Raw genomic sequence first — 24458 nt, forward strand, 5'->3', positions numbered from 1 at the left:
TTCAGTAGAAGGAATGCCTTTTTTCAATGTAGTTTCTGTCATTTAGGAAGCAGTGCAGGTCTTTTTAAAAAAATGCTTATACTCAAACAAGGATACCTAAATATTTGGACTGGTGAATCCACAGCACTAACAACACTGCTGACAGTCAAAGGTTTTTACAAAACCTCAGATAAAGAGTAGAAACCTGTTTGCTTCTAATTGTTTTGTGAGCATGTCATATGCAGGTGGAATGCTGATTGCTCAGTGGAACAGAAGTTTATGGGCTAGCTACCAACTGTGATAAATATATTAAGAAGTACCCTAATTAGTAGATTGGTCATGCAGAATTATCCTTAGAGTAAAGAAATTACTCCATCATCATACAAGCAGACGTTTTGCTCTTCATTTCCAATTATTATCTTTCTTTTTAAAACACAATTGTCCAATCATTGGACCACAGCTAATCTCATAATGAGTAACCAAGGGTGTATTCTGACATGGTTAACCCAGATGGTTATGGGCTTGTTCCTCAAATGTGAAAGGTTATACCCTCATGAAACACCAAGGAGGAGACTTCGATACATTCCTGGACAGAATTTGCAATACGTGTGGCAATATCTTGCCTTAACATTTTTTTCAGCTGCAAGCCACCAGACTCTTATTCACATAAGCAATTAGTTGAGTTTATTAATAATCATTATGTAGCAGATGTATCGTTTCTATATCTACTGGATTTACCTGATTTTCATCCCTAGCATAAGTGTGGTCATAAAATTTCTGAACAAAACAGATTTCTGGAGACAGAGTTCCTAGGGAAAAAAATTGAAGAAGAAAAATACAGTGGAATAAAATATACAGGATGCAAGTCCAATGGCTTATAAAAAAAAACTAAGGAGGCACTAGTGAAACTATTATGTAACTTCTAACACGTTCACAGAACCTGCTTTAAAGGAGTTATTAGAAAAGATTTTAGGGCCCTGTATGAGTGGGCATGCAATTATGTTTAAAGTAATTTAACAATACACTTAATGCAATTAAATATTCCTACATACTATCCAGGTAAAAAGATACCCCTATGTGTAGTTCAAACACTCCCCAAACACACAGGAAAAATAGAGAAATCAAAAGGAAACACTAAGAAAGGGCTGGACATTTTTCTAAAATATGAACTAAAACTATGGATATAATAAGAGAACACATACAGTTCTTAAGAATTAATTGCAACGCAACAGATAAAATGGAGTCTGGCAACATCCACAGCCAACACTTCACAAAAAAAACCAACACACACAGACTGGAAAAGGAATCTGTCCTACCTTCATTAATTCTTGTCTCAGTTGTTAAAGGCACGTCCTTATAAGGAAAATACAACCTTGGCAGAATAAAAAATAAAATAATTAATAAAAGGCCATTAAGTAGCTGTATGCTTTGTGTTTTGGCATGATAGAACAGCCAGCTGAGGTCACCCATCTGAGCCTCTGCCACCAGGACACTTGCTTACCACACACTGGGCGAGCACGGCGCTAATGCCTACGCCAAGTATTCCCAAACTGTGAGGATATATACCTGGTGCTCTGCCTGGAAACCTCAGGCAGGCAGGTGCATGGCCACTTTCCATGCTCCCAAGCAACTCAGGGCCACAAAGCTCCCACTGGGAAGTGCTGCTGCTTGGCAATTCTTTGCCATGTCTTAAAAAAATGCATGAGATTACGTCATGAAAATTTTATGTTAAAGCTGTGGAGAAATAACATCAGCAACAACCATATTTAGTAGTGTTTTCTTTATTTTCTCAGTTGTGTTCTGGTGCATCTCTCTTCCACTAACTAAAGTGTTATTCAGGAGGGCCAGGAGGCACCAATTCGAAGGCCCACAAGGTGTGTCTAAAATCAACGGGGCATTTGCGGAGCCGAGAACTACTGAGCCTAAGCCGTACGCATAGTTAGTCAAAACAGAGAGGGGGGCAGGGGGGAATAGTAAAAAATACATATTTGTAAAATAATCGAGAAGAGCTAGCTGTGCGGCACTCCGGGATGTCAGAAGGAGGAACTGGCTTCTGTGTGGGGCAGCCGCTTCCCAGCAGTCAGCCCCAGGGCTGCGGATGCCGCTGGCAGCGGCCCGCCTCTCCTCAGGAGGCCCCGGAGCGGTGCCCTCAGCCCGCTGCCGCCCGCCCCGCGCTGCTCCTGGCGCCACGCCTGCCGCCGCGCTCGCTCAGGTGCGCGTAGCTCTGGGCAACACCACGTTACCACCTCCTCCTGAAGAACTCCTCTCCCTCCACATCACTCTCTGTCAAAGAGCCCTCCACGATAGTCTCGTCGCTGTCGCTGTCCAGGCTGCCGCCGCGCTCCCCCATGGCTCCGTCGCTCCGCTGCCCTCCCCTCCGTTCGCTCCCCGGGCCGCCGCCACCGCCTCCGCTGCCGCCCCACCCCTCAGCGCCGCGCGCGGTTCCCTCAGCGCAAGCGGCGGCGGCCATCTTAGGGAGGCCCGAACTCAGCCGCTCTTCGCTTCCCTTCGGGGATCAGGGATGCGCAGAGACGGAGAAAGGAGCTCTTTTGCAGCGAGCGCAGCCAATAAGGTGCAACACGGAGTGGCTGGCGGTAGAAGTTAGTAGACAGCAGGTTAGAAAGCAGCAGGGTTTTTTTTCAGAGCTATTTGAGAGTCCCTCGGCACGACCGGTCTTGCCTGCTTGAAGCATCCACACATGTTCCGGCAGGGGTTCGTGCTGCCTCCCTAGCGTTGGGCTCCCCGTTCTGACCCTGTCGTGCGCTTAACGAAGAACTTAACGTACCGATCTGGGTGTCACCTAAAATTGTTCCCTTTTCCTAACCGGTGTACTTCCGTGTCCGCGTTTAACCAGCTAACTTCACCTGATGTACCCAGCACAACGAACGTCTGGTGTTCAGAAGGAGAAGCGTGTTTGCATTAGCACATTATCAGTTGCCACTATTTTCACAGTGCTTGCAGCAACACTCTCGGATGTCACAGCACAGTCAGCTGTTAACTACAGCAGCCCCGTTCTGCCTCAGCTTTGCTTCCCGTCAGTGCAGGAGCCCAGTGCAGCAGCACAGTGCAGCCCTTGTGGCCTCTGGCGGCGTGAAGCTGAAGCCATGGGCGGGCCACCAGTGCAGGTACAAAAACTCAACGGCACAGACTACAAATCATCATAGTGACTCCTACTCCAAGTGAACTTGATAAAATTAGCATTTTTGTGACTTCCTAAATCATATTCATCACAGAATATTTTAAAAAGACACTGCTATGGTAGAAGTGTGGAAAACGGTGGGATACTAAAGGTGACATTAAAATCTTTATCAATTATACATAATTGTTGCAGCTGTGTACAGGTTGCTGTTTCGCTTTGACTTAGTCGCGTCAGTATGCAATTACAGCTAATGCTCTGCATGTTACCGAATTACTAAAAAAATCTTGCTGATAATACTTCACTCTTAAGTAAATTACTCCCAAAATCTCACTGATAATACTTCACTCTTAAGTAACTGAAGAAGACACTAGTGTCGAGAAGGAAGCTTATCGGGATGATGGACACAAATTCTTAGGATTTGCTTGCATCACTGAATATGCAAATGGGCAGTGTAATTTACATGTTAAAAGACTGACCTGGCATGAATGATTTTGTTACTGACAACAACTACTACTTTGGGTGGGGGTGGAGTTCTTAGGAACCCTCACCTAATCCGTTTTTGAGAATCCCATTGATGCTTCACAGTACGTGCAACTACTAGAATTTTGAATAAATCAAATAGCACACGTAGAAAGGAGTTTGGGAGAAGCTGAAGCGTAGGTCATCTGTACCAACTACTTGCAGAATGTATTTTAATTTTTTTTTTTACTTAAACGTGCTAGCTTGCTGTTGCTTAGACCCAGGAGCACAAAATGGCCATGTATTGCAACCTAGGGCAGCACGTTGCCCCAGACTGCCCAAAGAGACTGAGGACCCTCTTGTTCTTAATGATCAAAAGAAAGCATTTCCTCTTTGGCCTGAAGCTAAAATGAAAGTATGCAGCATTTTTCCTCGGTGTCGGGGGCACCACTGCTTTCCACAACCAACAGAGCCGTAAAATTAAGATGCCGTTTCTCAACGCCTCCATAAAGCGATGCAAACGGTACCACAGCGCGGTACCGAGGGCCGTGGAAACAGCGCGAACCCTATGACCTTACCAGGGTCTCCCAGGCCGCTGGGCGTGCCTAGAAGACCCCGGCGCGCCTTTCCCCGCGCCGTGAGCACAGGGGGCCGGGGCCGGGGCCGGGGCCGGGGCCGGGGCCGGGGCCGGGGCCGGGGCCGGGGCCGGGGCCGGTACGGCCACGTCGCCTGGGCTGTGCGGTGAGGAGCCCGACACCGCTCCCGAGCGGCGGGGGCGTGGGAGATCTGTGGGTCGATCAACATATGCAAATAAGCCGCACGCTGCTGCCCAATCAGGACGTAGGGAGAGAGGAGCGCGGCGGCCCATTGGCGGGCAGCCCATGGCGAGATGGCGTGTTCCCCGCTCCTGATCGAGACTCGAGCTGTACAGCGTTCGCCGGGCGGTTGCCCCGGCGACGCAGTGTGTGACGCGCCTCGCTCTGGGCGTGCCAGGCGCTCCCGATTGGCTGCGCGATCGGGCGATGGCGGAGGCTGGGGTGTCGTGCCCCGGGTGTCCTTGCTGGGAGAGGAGCGGCAGCCTCACTCCTTAGCGCGGCGGCGAGCGGGTGTCTGGTGTGCGGGGCTTCGGCGGCGGTGAGGTGAGCAGGGCCGGCAGGGGAGGCAGGGCGAGGGGGCCGCGGGGACGCGTTTCTGTCAGGCGCGGTGCGGGCAGCCCGCCGTCGTGATACGGGTCCTCTGTGGTCCGGGACCTGGCTGCGGCACCGGGCCCCGATCGGCTCCTGGGAGATCGGCCGGATAACGGCGGAGGGCAGCGGAGCTATCGCTGCCCCTAGGGCCCACGTTACCCGCAGCTCTGCGTGTCGGGCGGGGGGAGGTCAGAGCCCTTTTCTCGGTGCCTTCTTGACATCGGAGGGCGCGGCCCCTCGGGCTGGGCCGCGTCAGGCAGGCCGCCCGCCTCGCCTCCCCGCAGCGCTGCCGATGCGCGGGGCTCGCCGGGTTGTGCGGCGGCAGGGAGACCCTCGGGCTTCCCCTCGGCCCCCGTGCCGGCTCCGGGCGGCCTGCGGGGCGGCCCAGCCTAGGTCTGACGGGAGGGCTGTGACTGCCCACTTTCTCGGCGGGGTTTGAGGGGCTGCGGCGATGCGTGAGGGTGGTTCCCTTTCTGAAAATGCAGAAAGCGACCTGGCAGTTTGACAAAGTCTGTGTGGTGTCCTGTGCGTTTCAGGTGAGCTCTGCACAGGTTATTGCTCAGCTATTTTTGCCTCTCGGTTCCTTCATAATATTACTTACAGCGATTGCTGAGTCAGCCAGCAAGAGATGGGAAATTTGTGCTGATCTAATAGATGATGCTGCAGGTGACTGCTCAGAGGTTAGTGAGAGCTGTGTGGCAAACCTAAGGTATTTAAGCAAATAGTTACAGTGCTACGTGGCAGAGTAATGCTCTAAAAGCATTACAACCGGTCTAGTTCGCCTTTCACATGCTGGTTAAGTTTTTGAAGGGTTTGCAGTTGTTTTTGTTCGTGTGATGTTTTGGTTACTAGAATGGATTGCTCTACCTAGTAGTCTCCTGGAAATTTTTGATTGAAAACAAGGGAGAGCAGGAAATGGATATGATTTACAAAATGTCTCCTTTCAGCCATCAATTTGAAATTTAAGAAAAGCATGTTAATAAACTTCAGCCTTATATTTAACATGTCTTGCAAATTTCAAGATATGAGTCAGTGTAGCTATACAAATACCTCAGACAGAATTAGAAATATGAGCTGATCCTAGGCCTTGAAATATTATTTGCAGCCCTCAGTAATGCAGAATCAGTGTACAGAATCCTCAGTATCTTCTAGAAATGTGAGTTGCATAGCACAACACCCCAGGCATTTCAGGCAGGTTAAATAAATACCAAGGCATTAAAGAATCCTTTTAGTTTAGGTATTACTGCCACTCAGTTGACCCCAAGATCAGCATTGAGGCATCCTCTATTTTCATAGCAGTGGTTCACTGTAGGACATTGTGTAATAATAATAGATATTATGGATTATTGTTTTAATAATTAAATTAATATTTTTCTGTAATTGATTTATGTGAAGCATTTTACACTTACTACTCTTGCTTAAAAATGTGAGAAGTAATATCTGAAGAAATCTTTCTACTTCTACAAACAGATTTTTAATGCCCAGGTAATAATTCCAACTGTCAAAATTGAGGAATTGTCTCACTAGTTTTCAAACTGGTAAGACTCCACATAGTCACATAGTGAGTATTAATTCTGATTTTTCTGAAAACTACATGGTATTAAAAACTGTTTGTATTTTCACAGGACATAGCTATGCCTTTTCTGGTTTTTTGCATTGCTTCATGATCTTTGGCATTAAGATATTCCTTATATGGAATGTCTTACCTCTTATTTTAGTTTTCCTAATCAAAAGATACCATCCATTCTGCTGAGGAAAAAGTATAATACCACTATGAACACTTTTGCAGGAACAAAGATCTGCAAACCAGTACATAGCCTATGTTTTCCTCTGTGTAATTTAATCTAAGTTGACTTCAAAAAGCAGTTGGTTTGTTGTGGTTTTTTGCTCTTTTTCTGATAGAAAATGGAATTGTTTGTTTGTAAGGAAGGCAGGCTTCTCAACGATTTCCCCCCTTTATTTAATGAGCCATGAAAATCCTACCACACCTTCACTGTTTAAGGATAAAGAAAAATATATTGCTTGTGGTGGTGCTTATGTGATTGTGAGTGTCACTGGTAGGAAACCAAGATGATTCTGATATCTTCAGTAACACTAAGAAGATATATTTCCCTTGGTTTGTTTTTTTTTTTTCCACTGAATGACAGCTTCAGTTTTTATGTCTAAGTGAGTTTTTTATGTCCTAGAAATACTGTCTTCTCAGAGGCCTTATGGAGAGACTGTTGTTAGTTTTAAGGTACCATGAAGGTAGTCTTTTTATGCCCCTTGAAGTGACAGTGTGCAAATCTCTTAGTCCTCTGGAAATCTTTACAGTGCTATGTGTGTACATGCACATACTGAATTAGAGCTTGTCTCTCTTAGCCAGGCGACTGGTTAAGAACATCACAATATAGTTACTCAGTCAGCATTCATCACAGAGTTTTATATGCTGGTGATTTTGTGAAATGAAAAAAGCTAAGTACCAGTACTAATGTATTTAAGAGAGAATTTTATGATGCTTTGTTTCTAGGCTATAAAACAGAAGAAAACAGTCTTGATGAAATTGTCTAAAGGAGCAATATAGAGCAAACAGACTAGGATGTGATTTTGCAACTGAACTATGTACAGGAAATTCACATTGTCAGTTACATGAAGGAGGGGTGTGGAAATTTCTGTCAAATGTTTGTTAGGGAATTATGAAACTAATCAGTAACCTAGGAATTAGTTATGGGTACAAGATAAAACTGTCACAGGATGCTGTGTGTGAGGTGGTGATACCTCATGGTGCTTGAGGTGAAGAAGCAACTGTTTTGAATGTGATTGTCTTGAATCACTGCATAATATGGAGCAGCAGGTAGGGAAAATATAGTCAGAGGAAGATAATAATTAATTCCTGCTGTTGATGTTGAGCGCTACCAACAATGGTTAGTTGGAAACATAAAAAATTAAAATTATAATAAATTGATTAACTGGTTAATCAATATTTTGATAGAGTGAGTAGAAAGAATTAACAGAACGTAGTGAATGCTTCCATAAGTGGTAAAAACAAGAAGATGGAGTAAAAGGGTTATCAAAGTGACAGGAAGGTGCTAAGAGATGATGTGAGAGTAGTAGTAAGACTTAGTAGTAAGAAGTTAAAGAAACAGGGGACATGTGTATTTAAAAAATAAATAAATAAAAAAACTGAGAAGGCGGAAGCAGCTGATACTGTTTCAAATGGAATGTGTTTTACACAGAAAACTGAAAGGAGAAGATTAGTTTCCTTACTTGTCTGTTACTTCACTGTTTTTTGGCTTTTTTCTGAGGGATGACTTGCAGAAGTTTATAGAGCTCTTAGAGCTACAGAGCCCTAAATCTCATCTTTGATCGTATGAAATACTCTTTTGTTGCAGGTTCATCAAGTGTAGAAAAACAGTCTTGAAAATGTTGTCCAGACTCTTCCGAATGCATGGCCTTTTCGTAGCTTCTCATCCATGGGAAGTCATTGTGGGAACAGTGACTCTCACCATCTGTATGATGTCCATGAAGATGTTCACTGGGAATGATAAGATCTGTGGCTGGAATTATGAATGCCCCAAACTTGAAGAAGTAAGGGTTTAAATTCATGTTGTAGTACTCACTGTTAGTCAGTAGATCCAGGGTTTTCTGTAGAGCAGTGTCAGGTTGTGATGTAAAAGGAGGAATTTCTTCAGAAACTTCTTAATTGACTTCTTTTTTCCGTGTAGATATTAAAGGTACATGCAAGCAGTGATGTGCTACTAAAAACATTTCTATTAAATCTTAACTTTCAGTTGCACAGTGTCTAGTGAACAAGGATTTTACATTAAGATTATTTGTAATATTTTGGTTTTCTAAGCAAACAAGCTTATTTTGAGAACTGTGTAGTGCAGCTTCACAAAGTATGTATTTTTATTATTGACACTCAACAAGTTACTACTTCATGTAACAGCTGACTGAATTGTTTTGTGTTTCAAACAGGATGTTCTGAGCAGTGACATCATCATTCTGACAATCACACGCTGTATAGCAATCCTTTATATATATTTCCAGTTTCAGAACCTAAGGCAGCTTGGGTCAAAGTATATTTTAGGTACTGTATCTGATTTTTTTATATTTGCTGCGTGTATTTTACTTGTTGTTTCTTAGTATAGATCAGTAATAAATACATAACATTTTGATGCTATGTAGAGCACAGCATTATTTTTAATTTTTTGCTGGGTAGCAAAACAAATACTCCACATGATTCAAAATGCTGTGGTTTTTAAGAGGTTGTGTAGGATTATATAGATGCTGAAAATGTAGTTCTTGAAATAACTGTTTATGCTAACATTTAAAAATATTGTGCTGTTCAAGGCAGTTTTCATTTGTGCTGATAATGAATGAGAAGATTTATAGCTTTTTATTTCTTAGGAATCTTGCTTTGAACGCAGTGCAGATTTTAGACTTGACTATCTGCATAAAACCAGCATCTATTTCAGTTTGACTCTCAGCTGCTTTTAATGCAGTCTGAAAGATGAGAATTGTCATTTGTTTGCTAAGTACATTAAATAACAAATAATAAATACCAATTTTAATTTTTTTTTTCTAAAGGTATTGCTGGCCTCTTCACAATCTTCTCAAGTTTTGTTTTTAGCACAGTTGTAATTCACTTCTTGGATAAAGAACTGACAGGTTTAAAGTAAGTAGTGAATTGTTATTCTGTATTTCTTGCTTGAATTATTTTTCCTGTACAGTAAAGCTTAATTTTGACCTGTGCCACTCTTTTCCAGTGAAGCGTTACCCTTCTTCCTGCTTCTGATTGATCTGTCAAGAGCAAGTGCATTAGCCAAATTTGCACTCAGTTCCAACTCACAGGTCAGGGGAGATTGAGTTTTTTTGGGTTTGGTTTTGTTTTGGGTTTTAGTTCTTTGTTTGCATGTTTGTTTCATTTCTTGTTTTGCAATGGAGCTTTTGAATTTAATGTTCAAAGATGAACGTTATCCCATGGCAGAAAGTCCAAACCAGATGATCTTTAAGGCCATCTTGTTTTATTATTCTATGAATAATCCAGGTGATACATAAGAAAGATCAGATATTAACCAGATTCTGCGTTCCCTTGTCTCCAATCCAGATTAGTTTTCAAGTTGAGTAATAGCACTAAAATTAGTGTGCATAATCACATGAGCAAAGTTAATTATATGTACGCCTAACTTGTAGGTTCAGAATTTTTATACCAGCAATGTTTATAACTGTTAAGGAGGATAGAGTTCCTAGACCAAATTTCACCTAGAATTTTACCTAGAAGTATTATTGGTTAAAAAAAAAAACATTAATTGCTAGGGCTCAAAAACACTGCATAAAAAGAAAACATCTAATGTTACACTATTGAAAGAGCTTATTTCTAGAACAATCATAGCATATATCTAGGCAGAAATGTTCATGCTCTAATGTAATTAACATGGCACAAAAGGAAAATAAAACGGGACATCTTTCTTGTCATACATTGTAATGTTTTTTCCTAATATGTAATATTTTTTCCTGACATAAAAGTTTATTTAGTGAAATTAATTTCTAAATACAAACACTCTAAATGGTAGTAGAGCACTTTAGGTATGATAAAAGTATATATTATTTTTAATATAGTATATTAGAGTATATAGCAAATTATGCATACATGCAATATTATTAGTGTTGCATATTCTGTTACAATGCTATACAAATATTTTATTAATTTACAAGAAAGTTCTTCACAAATAGGTTTTCCCTACAACTTCTCTCCTCCACCCTCCAAAACCATAAAGAAAAACAGAGTTTCCCATGCCTTACCTTTGGAGAAAATCCCTTTTTCCCAGGAGAAGGCTTTAGTGTATTTTGGCTTTTTGTTTCAAGTTACTCTAGAAAGTTAAACAATAAAATGAGAAAAAAAAAAAGTTAGGGTACAGATATGTGGTTCCAAGGATTTTTGAAATGCTGTAATGTAAGTGGCTTCTGGTTCATGTCTTGAAGTATTTAGGTCTTGTTTTTCTGAGTGTACTTTATTTAAATCTGTGCTGATCAGTGTTGTAGGAGCCTAAAATAGTGATGAGCCAGAGATATAGAAGCTAATGAAAATTAAATAATCTTAAGTACATAAAGGCTGTCAAGGTGTAGTAACTTTCCAGAAATAAAGCAAACCATGTATTATTTCCTAATAGTTAATTTTCAATGTATGTTTTATAAGGCCTTATCACAACAGTACTGCTCATGTTAGGTGTACTTCCTTAATTTGATTTTCAGCTTAATGTACAGGACTTTTTCTTTTTAGGATGAAGTAAGAGAAAATATTTCACGTGGAATGGCAATTTTAGGCCCTACATTTACACTGGATGCACTTGTGGAGTGTCTTGTGATTGGTGTTGGTACTATGTCAGGTAAGCAATGCAGTTTAAAGGTCTAAATCTTTCTAGTTGAAAAGGACTGTTTAAAAGGCATTGGGATATTAAGAGTTTCAAATAATAGGTGTGCCTAATCATTCCTGTTAACACTTCAGTAGCTGCTAAATTTTTCTATTGTCCACACTTAATATGAGTTTCTATTCTTGTAAGAAACTAGTATTTCTAAAAATTACTCCAGGCAAGGAGGCAAGGAAGGTTTTTCTAATTCAATTTAAAATAACCAATATATTACTGTTTTTCCCCACCCCATCTTTTGCTCTTTCTCAGTTCTTTGTGCAGTACCAGTTGTCTTTCTTTAAAAAAAGAATAGTTCAATGTAAGAAGCAAAGGATTTTCAATTGTAAATCCCTCATTTCCTTGTAAAATAAATTGAAGGCACATAGTTAGGACTAAAGTTGGGTTTATTTGCGTGTTTGTTTTTGTCTTTTACTTTTTGTGTATGGTTTGGTTTTGGTTTTTAACTGTCTTGCAGTACCTTAAAGGTATCTTTCAGTGCACTTGCTTTTCAGGGCATTGTGTATTAATAAGCTGTTTTCCTGTTTACTCCCAGGAAGAAATCCCTTGTTTTGGGGTAGCAAACCATTGGTGTTCTTTACTATTATTTATACTGTCAGCTTTTGCATCTTTTCTAAGGCAGTTCTGTAATGCATATGTGACATGACTAGTTGACTTTTTCTGGACAACAGGCTTATAAAAGGTGGGGTATACCCCATAGGTGGGGTGAATGGTCTTTCTTATTCCAGGAGCACTTAGTTGGCCATCTTTCAGAAGGCATTTCAATATGTAATGTTGGCTAATTATTCTGTGTTTACATTACTGAGGAATTTCATACTTTCAGTGTGAGACTTTAAAATACTGGTGAACTGTAATTATATTTATTCATAACTACTCTGAAAAAGCTTTGTGTAAATACCATACTGTAGATTCATATTGTGCTTGGAATAAGCTAATATATAATGACATGGGCTTATTGTACTTGGTTTTAATTAATCGAGACAGTTCTCTGTGTAATCTGCATTGTCAGTTTAATGGGTTCTTTCTTACTTCTGCAACACTTAAAGTATACAGAACATCTGTTGCATATTCAAGGGTAAAAAATGCCTTTTTTTTTATGTAGGTGTACGACAACTTGAAATTATGTGCTGCTTTGGCTGTATGTCTGTTCTTGCCAACTATTTTGTCTTCATGACCTTCTTCCCAGCTTGTGTGTCCTTGGTATTAGAGGTAAGATGAACTTAATAAAAACATAGTTGTCTTTCTTTTGAAGCAGACAGGGGTAATGCCCAAGAAGTGTCTGATAACAGTAACTTGTTAGTGACCCAGTAAAGGAGTAACATTCAATAAGATGAGTTCTGATCTAGAGCAGGGTGAACAAATTATATTGCAATTTATTGTCTGTCCAGAGTTTTCCACTATTTGAAGTCCAAAGTAAGCTAAACCATAGACTGTAGGCCAAGTCTTTTGTTGGTCATTTCTTAATGATCAGATGAAAATGCTACTTTGATGCTTACTCAGTGATTATTAGTCTAATATGTAGTAAAAAGGACCTGTTTTCTAATTTATTATTTCTGCAGCTTTCAAGAGAGAGTCGTGAAGGGCGCCCTATATGGCAGCTTAGCCATTTTGCTCGTGTTCTGGAAGAAGAAGAAAATAAGCCAAATCCTGTAACACAGAGGGTCAAAATGATTATGGTTTGTGGCTCTTTTTTACTTCTAGCCAATATTTTACTTATACAGCCAATAGTGTGTCCTGGTGCAATTAATAAAGCTTTTGTTTTCTGTAAACTTGTATTCTGTACCCCATTAGTCTTGATTTACCATGGTAATTTTTAATATGTCTCCTGTACCTACACTTAGTCTTCCAGCATATGTCATTTCCATGTGAAATAGTCAGGATTTTTCATGTGTACTGTTTTCTTCCTACTTACCCTTACAGTGCTCTCTTCTTCTTTTGCTTTTTACTTGAGCAAGAAGAAGGATGCAGTGGGGCAGGTTCAAAGCTCTTGAGTGCTTCAATAGAACAGAAAGGGTGTTGATCAGAGGTGTGTAAAATGAGCTTTTAGCTTTAGACTTATAAGGCATGGGAAACAAAAAAAGAAACCAGCCAGACAAAAAGGAAAAATGGTTAATAGTTGGTTAGATACCTAGTTACAGTTGGAAAATTAATATTTATTCTTTTGTTTTGTGTTTTTAATACAGTCACTGGGTTTGGTTCTTGTTCATGCTCACAGTCGTTGGATAGCAGAACCAGCTGCTCAAAACAATACTGTGGAAAATTCAGGGGGATTGGATGAGAATGCACCAAAGAGGATTGAACCTAATGTGTCATTATGGCAGTTCTACCTTTCCCGGTAGGCAACGTGACATAAGAGGAGGTTTTTTCCTTGGTTAGTGTGTATTCTCCACTGCTGCCAAGCTATGGTCCTAGGGTACAACACTTGCAAGCTTGCAGATCTCACCACTTCAGGATTTCTTAGAACCAGAGATCATGTTTCATAAGAACTTTCCGTATTAGGCTGTTTGTCTGATCTCCTTGAAGTAATCAAGAACATGATAAAGACCCAGCTGTCCTGTATGCTTCAAAACACTGTCTTTTCCCACTTGCACTGACACTTTTCACAGCACAGTGGAAATAAATTTTCTCATTGCACTGGAGTATTATTTATGCTGATCTTGTGATCATTGACACACAAGTGCAAAAGCAATGTCACTGTTGCTTTTCCTTCAGCTCAACTGAAGTTAGCAGCCTCTTGGCTCCATGTTACTTCTGAAAACTCGGAACTGTTTCTGTTGGGTTTTTTTTCTGCTTTTTTAGCAGTTCAGATTGTGTTACAGTAGTCGTTATTGGTAGAGGATGATAATTGAAACTTTCTACTTAATTTTTGTAAGATCACTTAAATCTATATAGCTTGATGTAGCTGCTAGGTGGTCAATGTTTTACAGGCATTTTTTCTTACTAGGACTGCTCTTTAGCATAGATTTAGTAACTAATTACATCTGAAAATTATTATGTTATTAATAATACAAAGAACTAGTTCCCACCTAAGCCAGCATAATTAAATAGGTAGAAAATGTCTTTTTACTGGATTTTGTTTAATTGTATAGATTATGATGGAACTATTACCCTTTCTAAAGCAAAGGGATGTCAAAATGATCTTGTAAACAAGAAACTTTGTCTACTCTGTAATTACTTTTTGATTTGTCTGTTTTAGAATGGCCAGTATGGATATTGAGCAAGTAATCACTCTTGGATTGGCCCTTCTCCTTGCTGTCAAATACATCTTCTTTGAGCAAGCGGAGACGGAATCCACGCTCTCACTGAAGAATCCCATAACATCTCCAGTGATGGTCCAGAAGAAGGTCCCTGAGAATTGCTGCAGGAAGCAGTCTGGACTTCTGAAAAACAACCAGAAGCCCAACACAGTTGAAGAAATTCTGGTTCCTAAAGACGGGAATGGTAATCTTTTAGCATTTTTAAGTCTGAACTTGTTAATGAATGTAAGGAGCAATTAGTGAAATCTGTGGTAGCATGTTACGTCTGGAATCAAAACTTAATTTGTTTATTTTTTAAACCAAAGTTGCTTTTAATTGTCTTTATGCAGATGAAGTCATAAAACCTGTATTGGCAGAGTCATCGACCAAAGCTACATTTGTAGTTGGCAACTGCAACCCTGTGGAAAGTTCTTCATGTCTTAGTGGGAAAGAGGAAGAAATGGAGTTGCCTAAAGAGCCACGTTCCATTGAAGAATGTGTTCGTATACTTGGAAATGCAGAGGTACGGAAAAATAATTTTTCTTTTGACATCTACTGCAGCATCTGATTTTAAAGTTCTTAATTTTCCATTTTAAATAGTCCTCTTGACTGTAATATCATTCTTCAGAAATGTATCTGGCTTTAATAACTTGGCTGGGTGGAGTCACAACTAAACCAAAACACTTCTCTGCACCACTTCTCCAGTCACTCAAGGAGGGGCAAGGGGGAGCAGATTCATCATCCATGACAAACTTAAGTCATTGAAGCTTCATCATATACATATAGAAATAAAGAAAAATTTGATTGTATCTTGGCATTGACAGTAAATTCCTTTTAGATGTACTCTGATAATGTCGAAGTAAAGTTACTACCCTGTTTCATCTGGGACCATTTAAAAGGTTTTTCACCAAGAGACTCTCTACTTTTTTTCTCCCAACCCCTTACATTTCCAGAAAGGTGCAAAATACCTAACTGATGCTGAAGTTATCAGCCTAGTTAATGCCAAGCATATTCCTGCATACAAACTGGAAACCCTGATGGAAACTCAGGAGCGAGGTGTGTCCATTCGCAGACAGATGTTATCCAAGAAGCTCCCTGAACCTTCATCTTTGCAGTACCTTCCTTATAGGAATTATAATTATTCTTTGGTAAGTAAAAGGCAGACAAGCAAAACTCACTCTAAAATAATTTTCCATTTACATGCCAACGGTACGTATGTGAATTAACAATGAGCTTGGTCAAAACTAATGTAGAAGGAAATAAATTAAAAGGGAAACATCAGGCACTACTTTTTTAATGCTCTTGATGTATTTAAATGTAGGGAGTTGGATAAGTTTTGTAGCTTACCAAAAAAATACTTCTTACTAAAGGGTGCACCTGCCTCCTCTCTGAGATGCAGAATTCTACTATCACAGCCTGTGTCAGCTGAACAATACTAATACCTTGAGCTCAAGCCTATTTAAAATTAATAGTTTATGAAAAATTCATTTAACAGTGCTGGTTTTTAAATAGTGTTTAAGACTTAACAGGAGTCATTATGTCTGCCAAATACTAAACTTGCACAGCTGTTGATAGTTGTTGCTGTTAATTTTTTGAGGTAGGAACTGGTTATTTTACGGGTGAGGTTGTGGCTTTTTGCTAAGATACAGTGTAATCACTGACTTAGTATGTAACATACTGTACAACACAGCTGTAGTGTAACCTAATCATACCATTTGTATTATTTTTGTAAGGTTATGGGAGCTTGCTGTGAAAACGTGATTGGATATATGCCTATTCCTGTAGGCGTAGCAGGACCACTGTTTTTGGATAACAAAGAGTTCCAGGTGCCAATGGCAACAACAGAAGGATGCCTTGTGGCAAGCACAAACAGAGGATGTAGAGCCATATGTGTAAGTATTGCTTGACTAGCTTGAAAAGCCTCCTATATTATAAGACGTGTTTGAGGTGATGTAAGGCATGTTTTTGACTTCCAAAGAAGTAAAATTCACATTTACAAAAAAGTAAAATTTTCCCTTCTGTTTTGATTTTTAGCTGGGTGGGGGAGCAAGTAGCCGCATTCTGGCCGATGGGATGACTCGAGGACCTGTTGTAAGGCTGCCCACTGCTTGCCGGGCTGCAGAAGTGAAAGTTTGGCTTGAAAGCCCTGAAGGCTTTAAAATAATGAAGGAAGCATTTGACAGCACAAGCAGGTCAGTACAATGGCTATAATTAGCCTTGTTTCCTGTCATAAGAGTTCTGTAGATGGCAGAAAGCTCTGAATTGTTGGTTTTGGGTTTTTTTAGTATACTGCAATACAGGAAATCATTAATTTTGGCTAACCCATGTAGTATGAATCTTGGAGGACATAAGTTATGCTGGCTATGTACCAAGGCAATAAACATTTTCCAAAGATAAGTGGTAAACAGATGTATCTTAGCAACGAAATATTTGCATTGCATAAGACTTACCAGAGGATCACAGAATAGTTTGGTTTGGAAGAGACCTTAAAGACTGTCTGTTTTCAACCCCCCTGCATGGGCAGGGACACCTTCCTCTGTCTGAGGTTACTCCGAGCTCCATCCAGCATGGCCTTGAACATTTCAGGGAGGGGGGGCAGCCCCAACTTTGCTGTGCCAGTGTCTCACCACACTGTATATTAATACATTATTTATTTTTTCCTAGCATTTTAAAAATAAACATTTATTTAGATTTTAATTAGTTACTATGCAAAAAGTAATTCAAAGCCTGGAATCCAGCCTTCCAGGTGGTATTACTAAAGTTAATTATTAATTCCTGGGGCTCCAGAGAATACAGGATCAATTAATGCTAGAACTGAAATGCTAAAAACTGTAAAACAGTATTAAGTCCATTTCAAGCCCTAGATTTTTTTTTCCTAAGACCTAGATTACTTGCTTTCTTCAGAAGATTCAGGGAGATGTCTGGATCAGGTTTGTTTCTTACCAGTCTTGTAAGTGTCAGCCAAGGACATACATGTATTTAAGTCAGAATCAACTAATGCTGCTGTTGATATGCAGTATTTCCTGGTTTTTGTTTGACTCATGGGGCTTGCACTGTTGTTAAAGATGGCACAGGTTTTTTGTCTTGCTCTAAAACTGACATAAGAATTTTCAAAGGTGTAATTTTTCATTTATACCTGATAGTCAGACTTCCTAAGGAACACCAAAGAATGTTAGCACTTCTGGTTATTTTATTGCATTAAGTCTGTGGATAGAAAACACAAAAAGGCAGTAAACATTTTCACAGTGAATGTTTTAAAAGTATTTACTGAAGAGAAGGGTTTTTTCCTGTGCTGAGGGAGAGGAACACAGTGTGATTAACAGTGCTTTATTGTGATTTTGCCACTTAAAACTGACTTAATCTTTTCACTTCAGGACTGTAAGTAGTAGTTAACATTTTCTTTCAGGTTTGCTCGTCTGCAGAAACTTCTCATCAGTTTGGCTGGTCGTAACCTTTATATCCGTTTTCAGTCTGGAACAGGGGATGCAATGGGAATGAATATGATTTCAAAAGTAAGGACCCTTAACTCTTTTTAATAAATGTGTATTTCTTTTGAAAATAACTGAACTATGCCCTACCATACTGTGACTACCTGGCATGCGAAGACAGAAAGATAAGACAGCACTGTTTGCAGTGCTACAGAACAGTAAAGGTGTTTTGCTTTGTCAAGAGTAAACAAGAACTGAATGAGAACAATGAAAGAAAGAAGTTACTTTGCATTTTATTTTTTTAATTATGATTTTTAAAGGTATTTTTGGTAATATGGAAGTAAAGCTTGTTGCTCTGTTGCTTTGGGCCAAAAATACAGCAGCCCTTTAGTCTGTTTTCCTACAGTAGAGAAGCTCTTTCTGCTGCATCCAAAATGAATTAATTCCATGCCTTTAGTGTTTGACTTGATTCATGGTGTACCTTAGAGTAAGTCATATGCCCATGTACTCAGAAAGTATCTAGAGAGTCCACATGTTCTGGGAAGAACCATATAGTTCCCAAAACGGTTAAAAAAATAATAGTCATAATAGGTTTTAAATTTTTTCCTGTTTCAGGTTCATTCTTGAAATTACGTTCTTTTCTTCAGCTCATTAGACTTAATTAAATTTTGCTGTTCCACGGTCTTTGAGTAGCTCATTTTGCAGCCATAATGATGATGTACTCTCCTTTTATCTGTTTTTCTTCTAACAGGGTACTGAAAAAGCACTGGCAAGGCTGAATGAAGAGTTTCCTGATCTCCAGGTTATAGCTATTAGTGGCAACTATTGTACAGACAAAAAACCTGCTGCTATAAACTGGATAGAAGGAAGAGGGAAGTCTGTTGTTTGTGAAGCAGTCATTCCAGCCAAGGTTGTTAGAGAAGTAAGTGTCTGGTTACTTTTACTTGTTCATAAGAATGCATACATTTTACTGATGCCTATCTTACAGCACAAATATTAACTGTAATTTGTTTTCCAGGTAAGTAATTAATCCATACATAAGTAGCAACTCCTGTGTGTATTTTCAGATACTGCTGTAGGATAAAGACACTCTTCTTGCGACAGTAGGATTTTTTTCCTTTCATTGTGTCTTCTGGTAGGATGTGCATATATTGAATAATTCATATCCAGTTGAAGGCATTGGGAGCTTCACTTTCTACTTTTGAAAAATTACGTCAGTTTTGACAGATGTGTTTTGTCAGACATGGAGTTTTGTCTGCCGTCAGGCTTGGTCATTTTGATAATTGCCCTGACATGTTGTTATTCACACAAACCTGACATTCTCTTCAAAGTTTATGTGCTTCCTACTCCAATGAAGGAAGATAAATCAGATGCTTCAGTTCATTCCAAGGCTTCATAGCATCTTGTGTGACGAAGGGTAACCTTTATAAGCAGTGCCAGTTTTAGCCCCAGCAAGCTTGCCCTATATCATAAGAGCTATTTCAGATGCTCTTCCACGTGGGCTCAGAAAACTGGCACTGTGTGTTGGACCAGGTCCATTGCCTATTAACCTGGTTAGCACTGGCCACAACAAACACTGTCCAGGGAGGGGTTTACTACACCATACTCAGCTTTGCCTTCTATCAATGTGGTCAAGATTGTCTGAATGATATTTGATGGATTTTTTTGTTCATTTATTTGTTTTCCTCCAGTCATTTGTTCAGTCCCTTTAGTAAAACTGCATAAAATGGTGGTATCAGTACATCTAATACCAGCACTGCTAGTATTACTGGTACCAACACTAGTGTTCCAGGCAGAATTTCATAGTGCATCTACACCTTGTGTGAGAACTACCCCCTTCTTGTTCTTGACTGAGTGTGATGAATCTCTAGTTTTGTACTGGAAGAGAGACCCATGACGTTGGTCTTCACTCTGCTCAACACTCTGTAGCTCTACACAGCCTTTCCACCTTCTCACCTGTACTCATTTTCAGTCTGAAGAGTATTGGTTTCTCTACATGGAACTGCTCTAGCATGCCAATCATCACTCTTATATTTGGATTTTTTTCTGTTCTAAAATTTCTAAACTTCTGGGTACAAAGTTGGACTCAGTATTCCAAGTGTGTGTGCAGGCTGGGTTTATACATTAACATGATTCATGTCTTGGGTTTGCTTTTTATTAGTTTCCTAATTTTCAAATTGTTTGTATTTTTACAGCTGCTTCAATAGCAATATCTATTATAACCCCAAGTTTCATTCCAGAAAACAGTAATGGGGAGCCAGTCCTTTGGTAATGGCTATGGATAGTTTTTGGGTAAAGTTGGGATATTGTTCCCCAACCCCACCCATGTACATCACTACATTTACTTACAGTGAGAGAATTTTATCACACAAACTATGTTTTTGTCAGTGTTGTAGACTTCATGCAGATCTCTGTCATGACCTGCTACTCCTGCTATATTCCTTAAATTTTGCTCATATCACTTTTTTTCTTGTTGTTTTTGATCATTTTATGATAAATTCAGTGTAAATCTTTTACTTGAAGGTTTCAAAATACAATCAGTATAGTATAAATGTGCCACTTAATTTGATATTGGTGTTCACAATGTTTTTTTACAAAGGTGGCATGGTGGTTTATGCTTGAACTCTTCAGTTTCATTCTGTATTATGCAGAGCAAATCTTTGGGGTGTTTAGTTTCTGGAGCAACTTGGAGAAATACTTGTATCCTGAGAAGGTGAATTAATGGGATATATCAGCCTAGTTGATTTTGTTTGTTTCATTCTGAAGATAAGCAAGAACTTGAAAGGGAGAATTTACCTGGTGAGCTTTCCTTCAAGGCATGTGCAAGTTGAAACCCTTTGCACTAACTTTTCTGTTGATAACTAGAACAATGCTGCTTGCATTTGAAAAGGGCCCTTTTTGAACAAAAATAAAAGTAGGTATCTAGGACACTGATTGAGTCAAATTCCCTATGGAACCAAACAAGGGGCCAGGGCTTATTTACCATAAATAGTGTATTTCCACTCTTGCCTGAGGAACAGTGTAAGTAAAAGTCTACCACTTTGTCTAGGTGTTGAAGACAACTACAGAAGATCTAGTTGAAGTCAATATAAACAAAAATCTGGTGGGCTCTGCCATGGCTGGGAGCATAGGTGGCTACAATGCACACGCAGCAAACATTGTGACAGCTATCTACATTGCCTGTGGTCAGGTAGGTTTGTGTTACAGTGATGCAAGTTTACTTTAGTTCAGTAATTCCTAACGAGGTGCTTAGTCAGTGTTTTGTTTCTCCTTCCTGATTTGAAGGATGCTGCACAGAACGTGGGCAGCTCTAACTGCATCACTTTGATGGAGAGAACTGGTGCCACCAATGAAGACCTCTACATCAGCTGCACCATGCCCTCTATAGAGATAGGAACTGTCGGGGGAGGCACCAACCTGCTCCCACAGCAGGCCTGTCTGCAGGTATAAGTCTGAAACTTCAAAGCAACTTAGCATTTTAAATCAAATCGTTCTTTCATGCCGTGCATATTGTGTTTGAGTAATGTTGTGGGAATGGAGACTCTTGAAACCTGCTGGATTTGAGGTGAAAAATTTTAGAATTATTTAATTTCCTCATGTGTCTAATTTCTAAAGCCCAAGATGTTTAATACTGAAGAGCTGTTAAGCTACTTAGCTTGATATAATTTTAAAATACTTCAGTATTAAATTTAGCATACATCTACTTAGATTTCATGGTATAATGCTGCATATTTTTCCCTCCAGATGCTTGGGGTTCAAGGTGCGAGCCAAGACAACCCTGGTGAAAACGCCCGCCAGCTTGCTAAAATTGTTTGTGCTACAGTGATGGCAGGAGAATTATCACTAATGGCAGCTCTTGCAGCTGGGCATCTAGTCAAAAGCCACATGATCCACAACAGGTAAAAAACTTGCATTTTTGTCCTGTTGCTCTACCCTTTTTCCAAGTACGTAAAATTCAGGAATAATTACATGAACAGTTGCAACGTAAAATACCAGTGTAACATTTTAACTATCTAATGTAGTTATCTTACTTTTTTGACTAGGTCAAAAATCAATCTACAAGATCTTCAAGGAACCTGTATTAAGAAGACAGCTTGAATATTAAAATGGCTTTGAAATGAAGAATTGTTCTTGCAATTCACTGAGTGAACGGGGGAAAAAAAAATCTGTGAAGTTTAGAATGAAAATCACTTTCAATTCAATGATGTCTGTGTAAGATAAACAGAGACGTCCATGAACTTTTATGAAATGACTTAGGCCTTTGACCCTCTTCAGTGGTTACAGATGACTTCATGAAGGAAGAATCTGACAGATACCTGGATCATAGCTTTTAAATTCTTACTCTTACACATAATTTTCCTAAGGGTCAGTCTTTTTTTTACAGGTTGGGATTATTTGGGCTAGTAAATTCCTGGTACCTACTGAAATGTACAGTAGAAAAAAAAATAGTGGCTTGAATGCACTTGCCATTTATTTTCTGGTTAGACAAGCATGTTCTTAAAAGTGATGACAAACCTGGTAATTTTACATGAACTCCCAGTTTTTCTTCTGTTCATGTGTAAAACTTAGCCCTTAGGCTACAGGATGATTTTATTGAATTACATTTGTTTTGTTGAAACCTCTGTCTATATATACTATATCTATATATATATAGATATATGCATCTATATAAATATACTTAATTTGCTGCTGCTTCAGCTAAGCAGCATTCAATGTTTTAAACTCTACAATTTAGGCTATTCCTCTGTGAAAAACTTGTGACCTATAAAGTTCTGAACTGTTAAAAAATAATCTAATCTGTGCTAAAGTAAGGAAAAACTGTGTTTTCTATTGTTTTGTTCAGGAAGAAAAAAAATTGAAACTGGTAACTTCAAAAGCAGTTCCATGGCAGACAGTTTAGTAATGTCAGTAAATGCAATTTTTTAAACTGTTTTTTTATGAGTGCATTCAAACAGGAGTCAAGAACAGATGTTTACACTTCTTTTAAAAGATGTCTCTTAAGGTACAGTGTGTTTGTATATTCTTAATTATTGCTTTAATTTTTTTAAGTGTTTGACACTTATTCCCTAGGAGTAGGTGTATATCCACTGCTTAAGCTGAGATAAAATGAAGCCAGAAAATCACACTGTTCTTTAACACTAGTTATGAGTCATGTTTTGTTTTGTTTTTTTAAATTCCTTATAAACTATCTTCTTGATGGGGATTATTTATTTTAAGAAGAAATCTTATCCTTTTTTTCAATGAAAAGTACTAATTAAGGGAATGCAGTGAAATTACATGTTATTGCAACAAGCAGTTTTTGTATTAAAATACTGTACTTGGACCAGTGAAGCAGTCTCAGGTGTTCTTAATGTAATGCAGAAAACCCAGGTGTGTTCTGGTTTGATTCACCTCTGGGAATATTACTGACTGCATTACCCTACCTAATTAATTGCTGGAGGAAAACTACTAATGTGCTTGATAATGGGGATTTTTTTTTTGTTTGGTTTGGGGTTGTTTTGGAGGGGAACCATTGGACTGGGATTCTTTCAGGGATGTAAGCAATGGTAAGTCCCTGAAGGGGTACCTAGCAGAGGTGCTCTTTTAATGTGCAAATTTGATGAAAGTCATGATGGGTTGTTTTTTATTACATCAACACAATATTAACATTGTTCATAGAGCTCAGAAAGCTAATGTACAAGTGTAGATATAATACATGCTAGGTATATGATAGCACATAAATACCATGAGCGTTTCTCTTCCTGCAGTATTGTTGCTAATAGCTACCATTTTACCATTTTATTTCAGGAACATTGAAACTACTTTGTTTTTTATGTTCATTCAGTGATTTTATTTAAAGTAACACTGTTCTGGCAGTAAATGGTGGTTCAGTGTTCATTTTGGTGGATTTAACTGGCATTCTGTCTTGCAGAATTAACATTTTGTATTATTACTAAATTGTGTACTTTTTGGTACAGAATTAATTTTTCAGTTTCAGTAAAAGGATGGAAAACGCATTGGCTTAATTGTGATATTTTAAACTTACTTCATGACTTAGTGATATACCTGAGGAGATAACGTTAAGAGGGTTAAGGAAAAGACAACTGTTGCACAGTACTAAACACAGTGGGGCTACTAAACACACGGGAACTTCCCAACCTTGTTTGCAGAAGCCTGTACTCAGTCACACTCCTCAAATCTGAATTAAGCAGTTTGCCCAAGTCACAGGACTGCAGAACTGCAGCAGTAGTGATACATTCTGCTGGGGTCCAGTTGGGCATTTCTGCTGTCTTCAGAAAAATGATAAATTACACTTGTGGCAGTTTCTCACGTGTCCACCAAAATTAAAGTTTCAAAGGTGCTTTTTAATGTATTAATTTTTCTACCTGAGTTTTTAACACTGTTTTCACTGCTTTAAGGAAGAGGCACTTAGTGGGAATACACAGTACTGTATATTCTTGCAAGATGGGTTAAGCTGGAAGAGTAAAAGAACCCATCACTACCACATCAAGAGATGACATCCATGAGAGTTTTCATATCATAGTGCATGTTAACAGCAGAGTGGTTAAGCTTTCAGTCAGTACCCTGCTACTGATATGTTACCAAAATCATCCCCATCCCTGTCCCCTCTGCCATACGGTAAT

The 24458-nt window shown here is 39.3% G+C and overlaps 2 protein-coding genes across 4 annotated transcripts in view; one reads left to right on the plus strand and one right to left on the minus strand.

Moving 5' to 3' along the window:
• The window catches only part of ANKRD31 (ankyrin repeat domain 31), a 64949-nt gene extending 62500 nt beyond the window's left edge, over positions 1–2449 (minus strand). Inside the window, exons 1-3 of the mRNA XM_071731741.1 lie at positions 2226–2449; positions 1296–1351; positions 718–788 (exon numbers count right to left, since the gene is read on the minus strand). Of these exons, the coding sequence (XP_071587842.1) occupies positions 718–788; positions 1296–1351; positions 2226–2449 (351 nt within the window). The remainder of the gene's footprint in view (positions 1–717; positions 789–1295; positions 1352–2225) is intronic.
• A 2148-nt stretch (positions 2450–4597) lies between these two features.
• HMGCR (3-hydroxy-3-methylglutaryl-CoA reductase) lies at positions 4598–23831 on the plus strand. Of its 3 annotated transcripts, XM_071732199.1 has the most exons (21): positions 4603–4716; positions 5301–5444; positions 8136–8331; positions 8722–8833; positions 9334–9421; positions 9513–9597; positions 11027–11132; positions 12274–12380; positions 12731–12847; positions 13355–13506; positions 14368–14612; positions 14758–14930; positions 15361–15555; positions 16141–16299; positions 16442–16599; positions 17814–17919; positions 18587–18757; positions 20885–21025; positions 21121–21279; positions 21580–21734; positions 21879–23831. In XM_071732199.1, exons 2-21 carry the CDS (start codon positions 5419–5421, stop codon positions 21931–21933), a joined length of 2706 nt encoding a protein of 901 aa, XP_071588300.1. In that variant the 5' UTR covers positions 4603–4716; positions 5301–5418; the 3' UTR covers positions 21934–23831. The 3 variants fall into 3 exon arrangements, with proteins under 3 accessions (XP_071588302.1, XP_071588300.1, XP_071588301.1); XM_071732201.1 differs by lacking the exon at positions 5301–5444 and having other exon boundaries at positions 4598–4716; XM_071732200.1 differs by lacking the exons at positions 4603–4716; positions 5301–5444 and adding an exon at positions 4807–5300.
• Positions 23832–24458: the final 627 nt, after the last annotated feature.

This window comes from Heliangelus exortis, chromosome Z (assembly GCF_036169615.1).
Source record: "Heliangelus exortis chromosome Z, bHelExo1.hap1, whole genome shotgun sequence".
NCBI classification, from domain to species: domain Eukaryota; kingdom Metazoa; phylum Chordata; class Aves; order Apodiformes; family Trochilidae; genus Heliangelus; species Heliangelus exortis.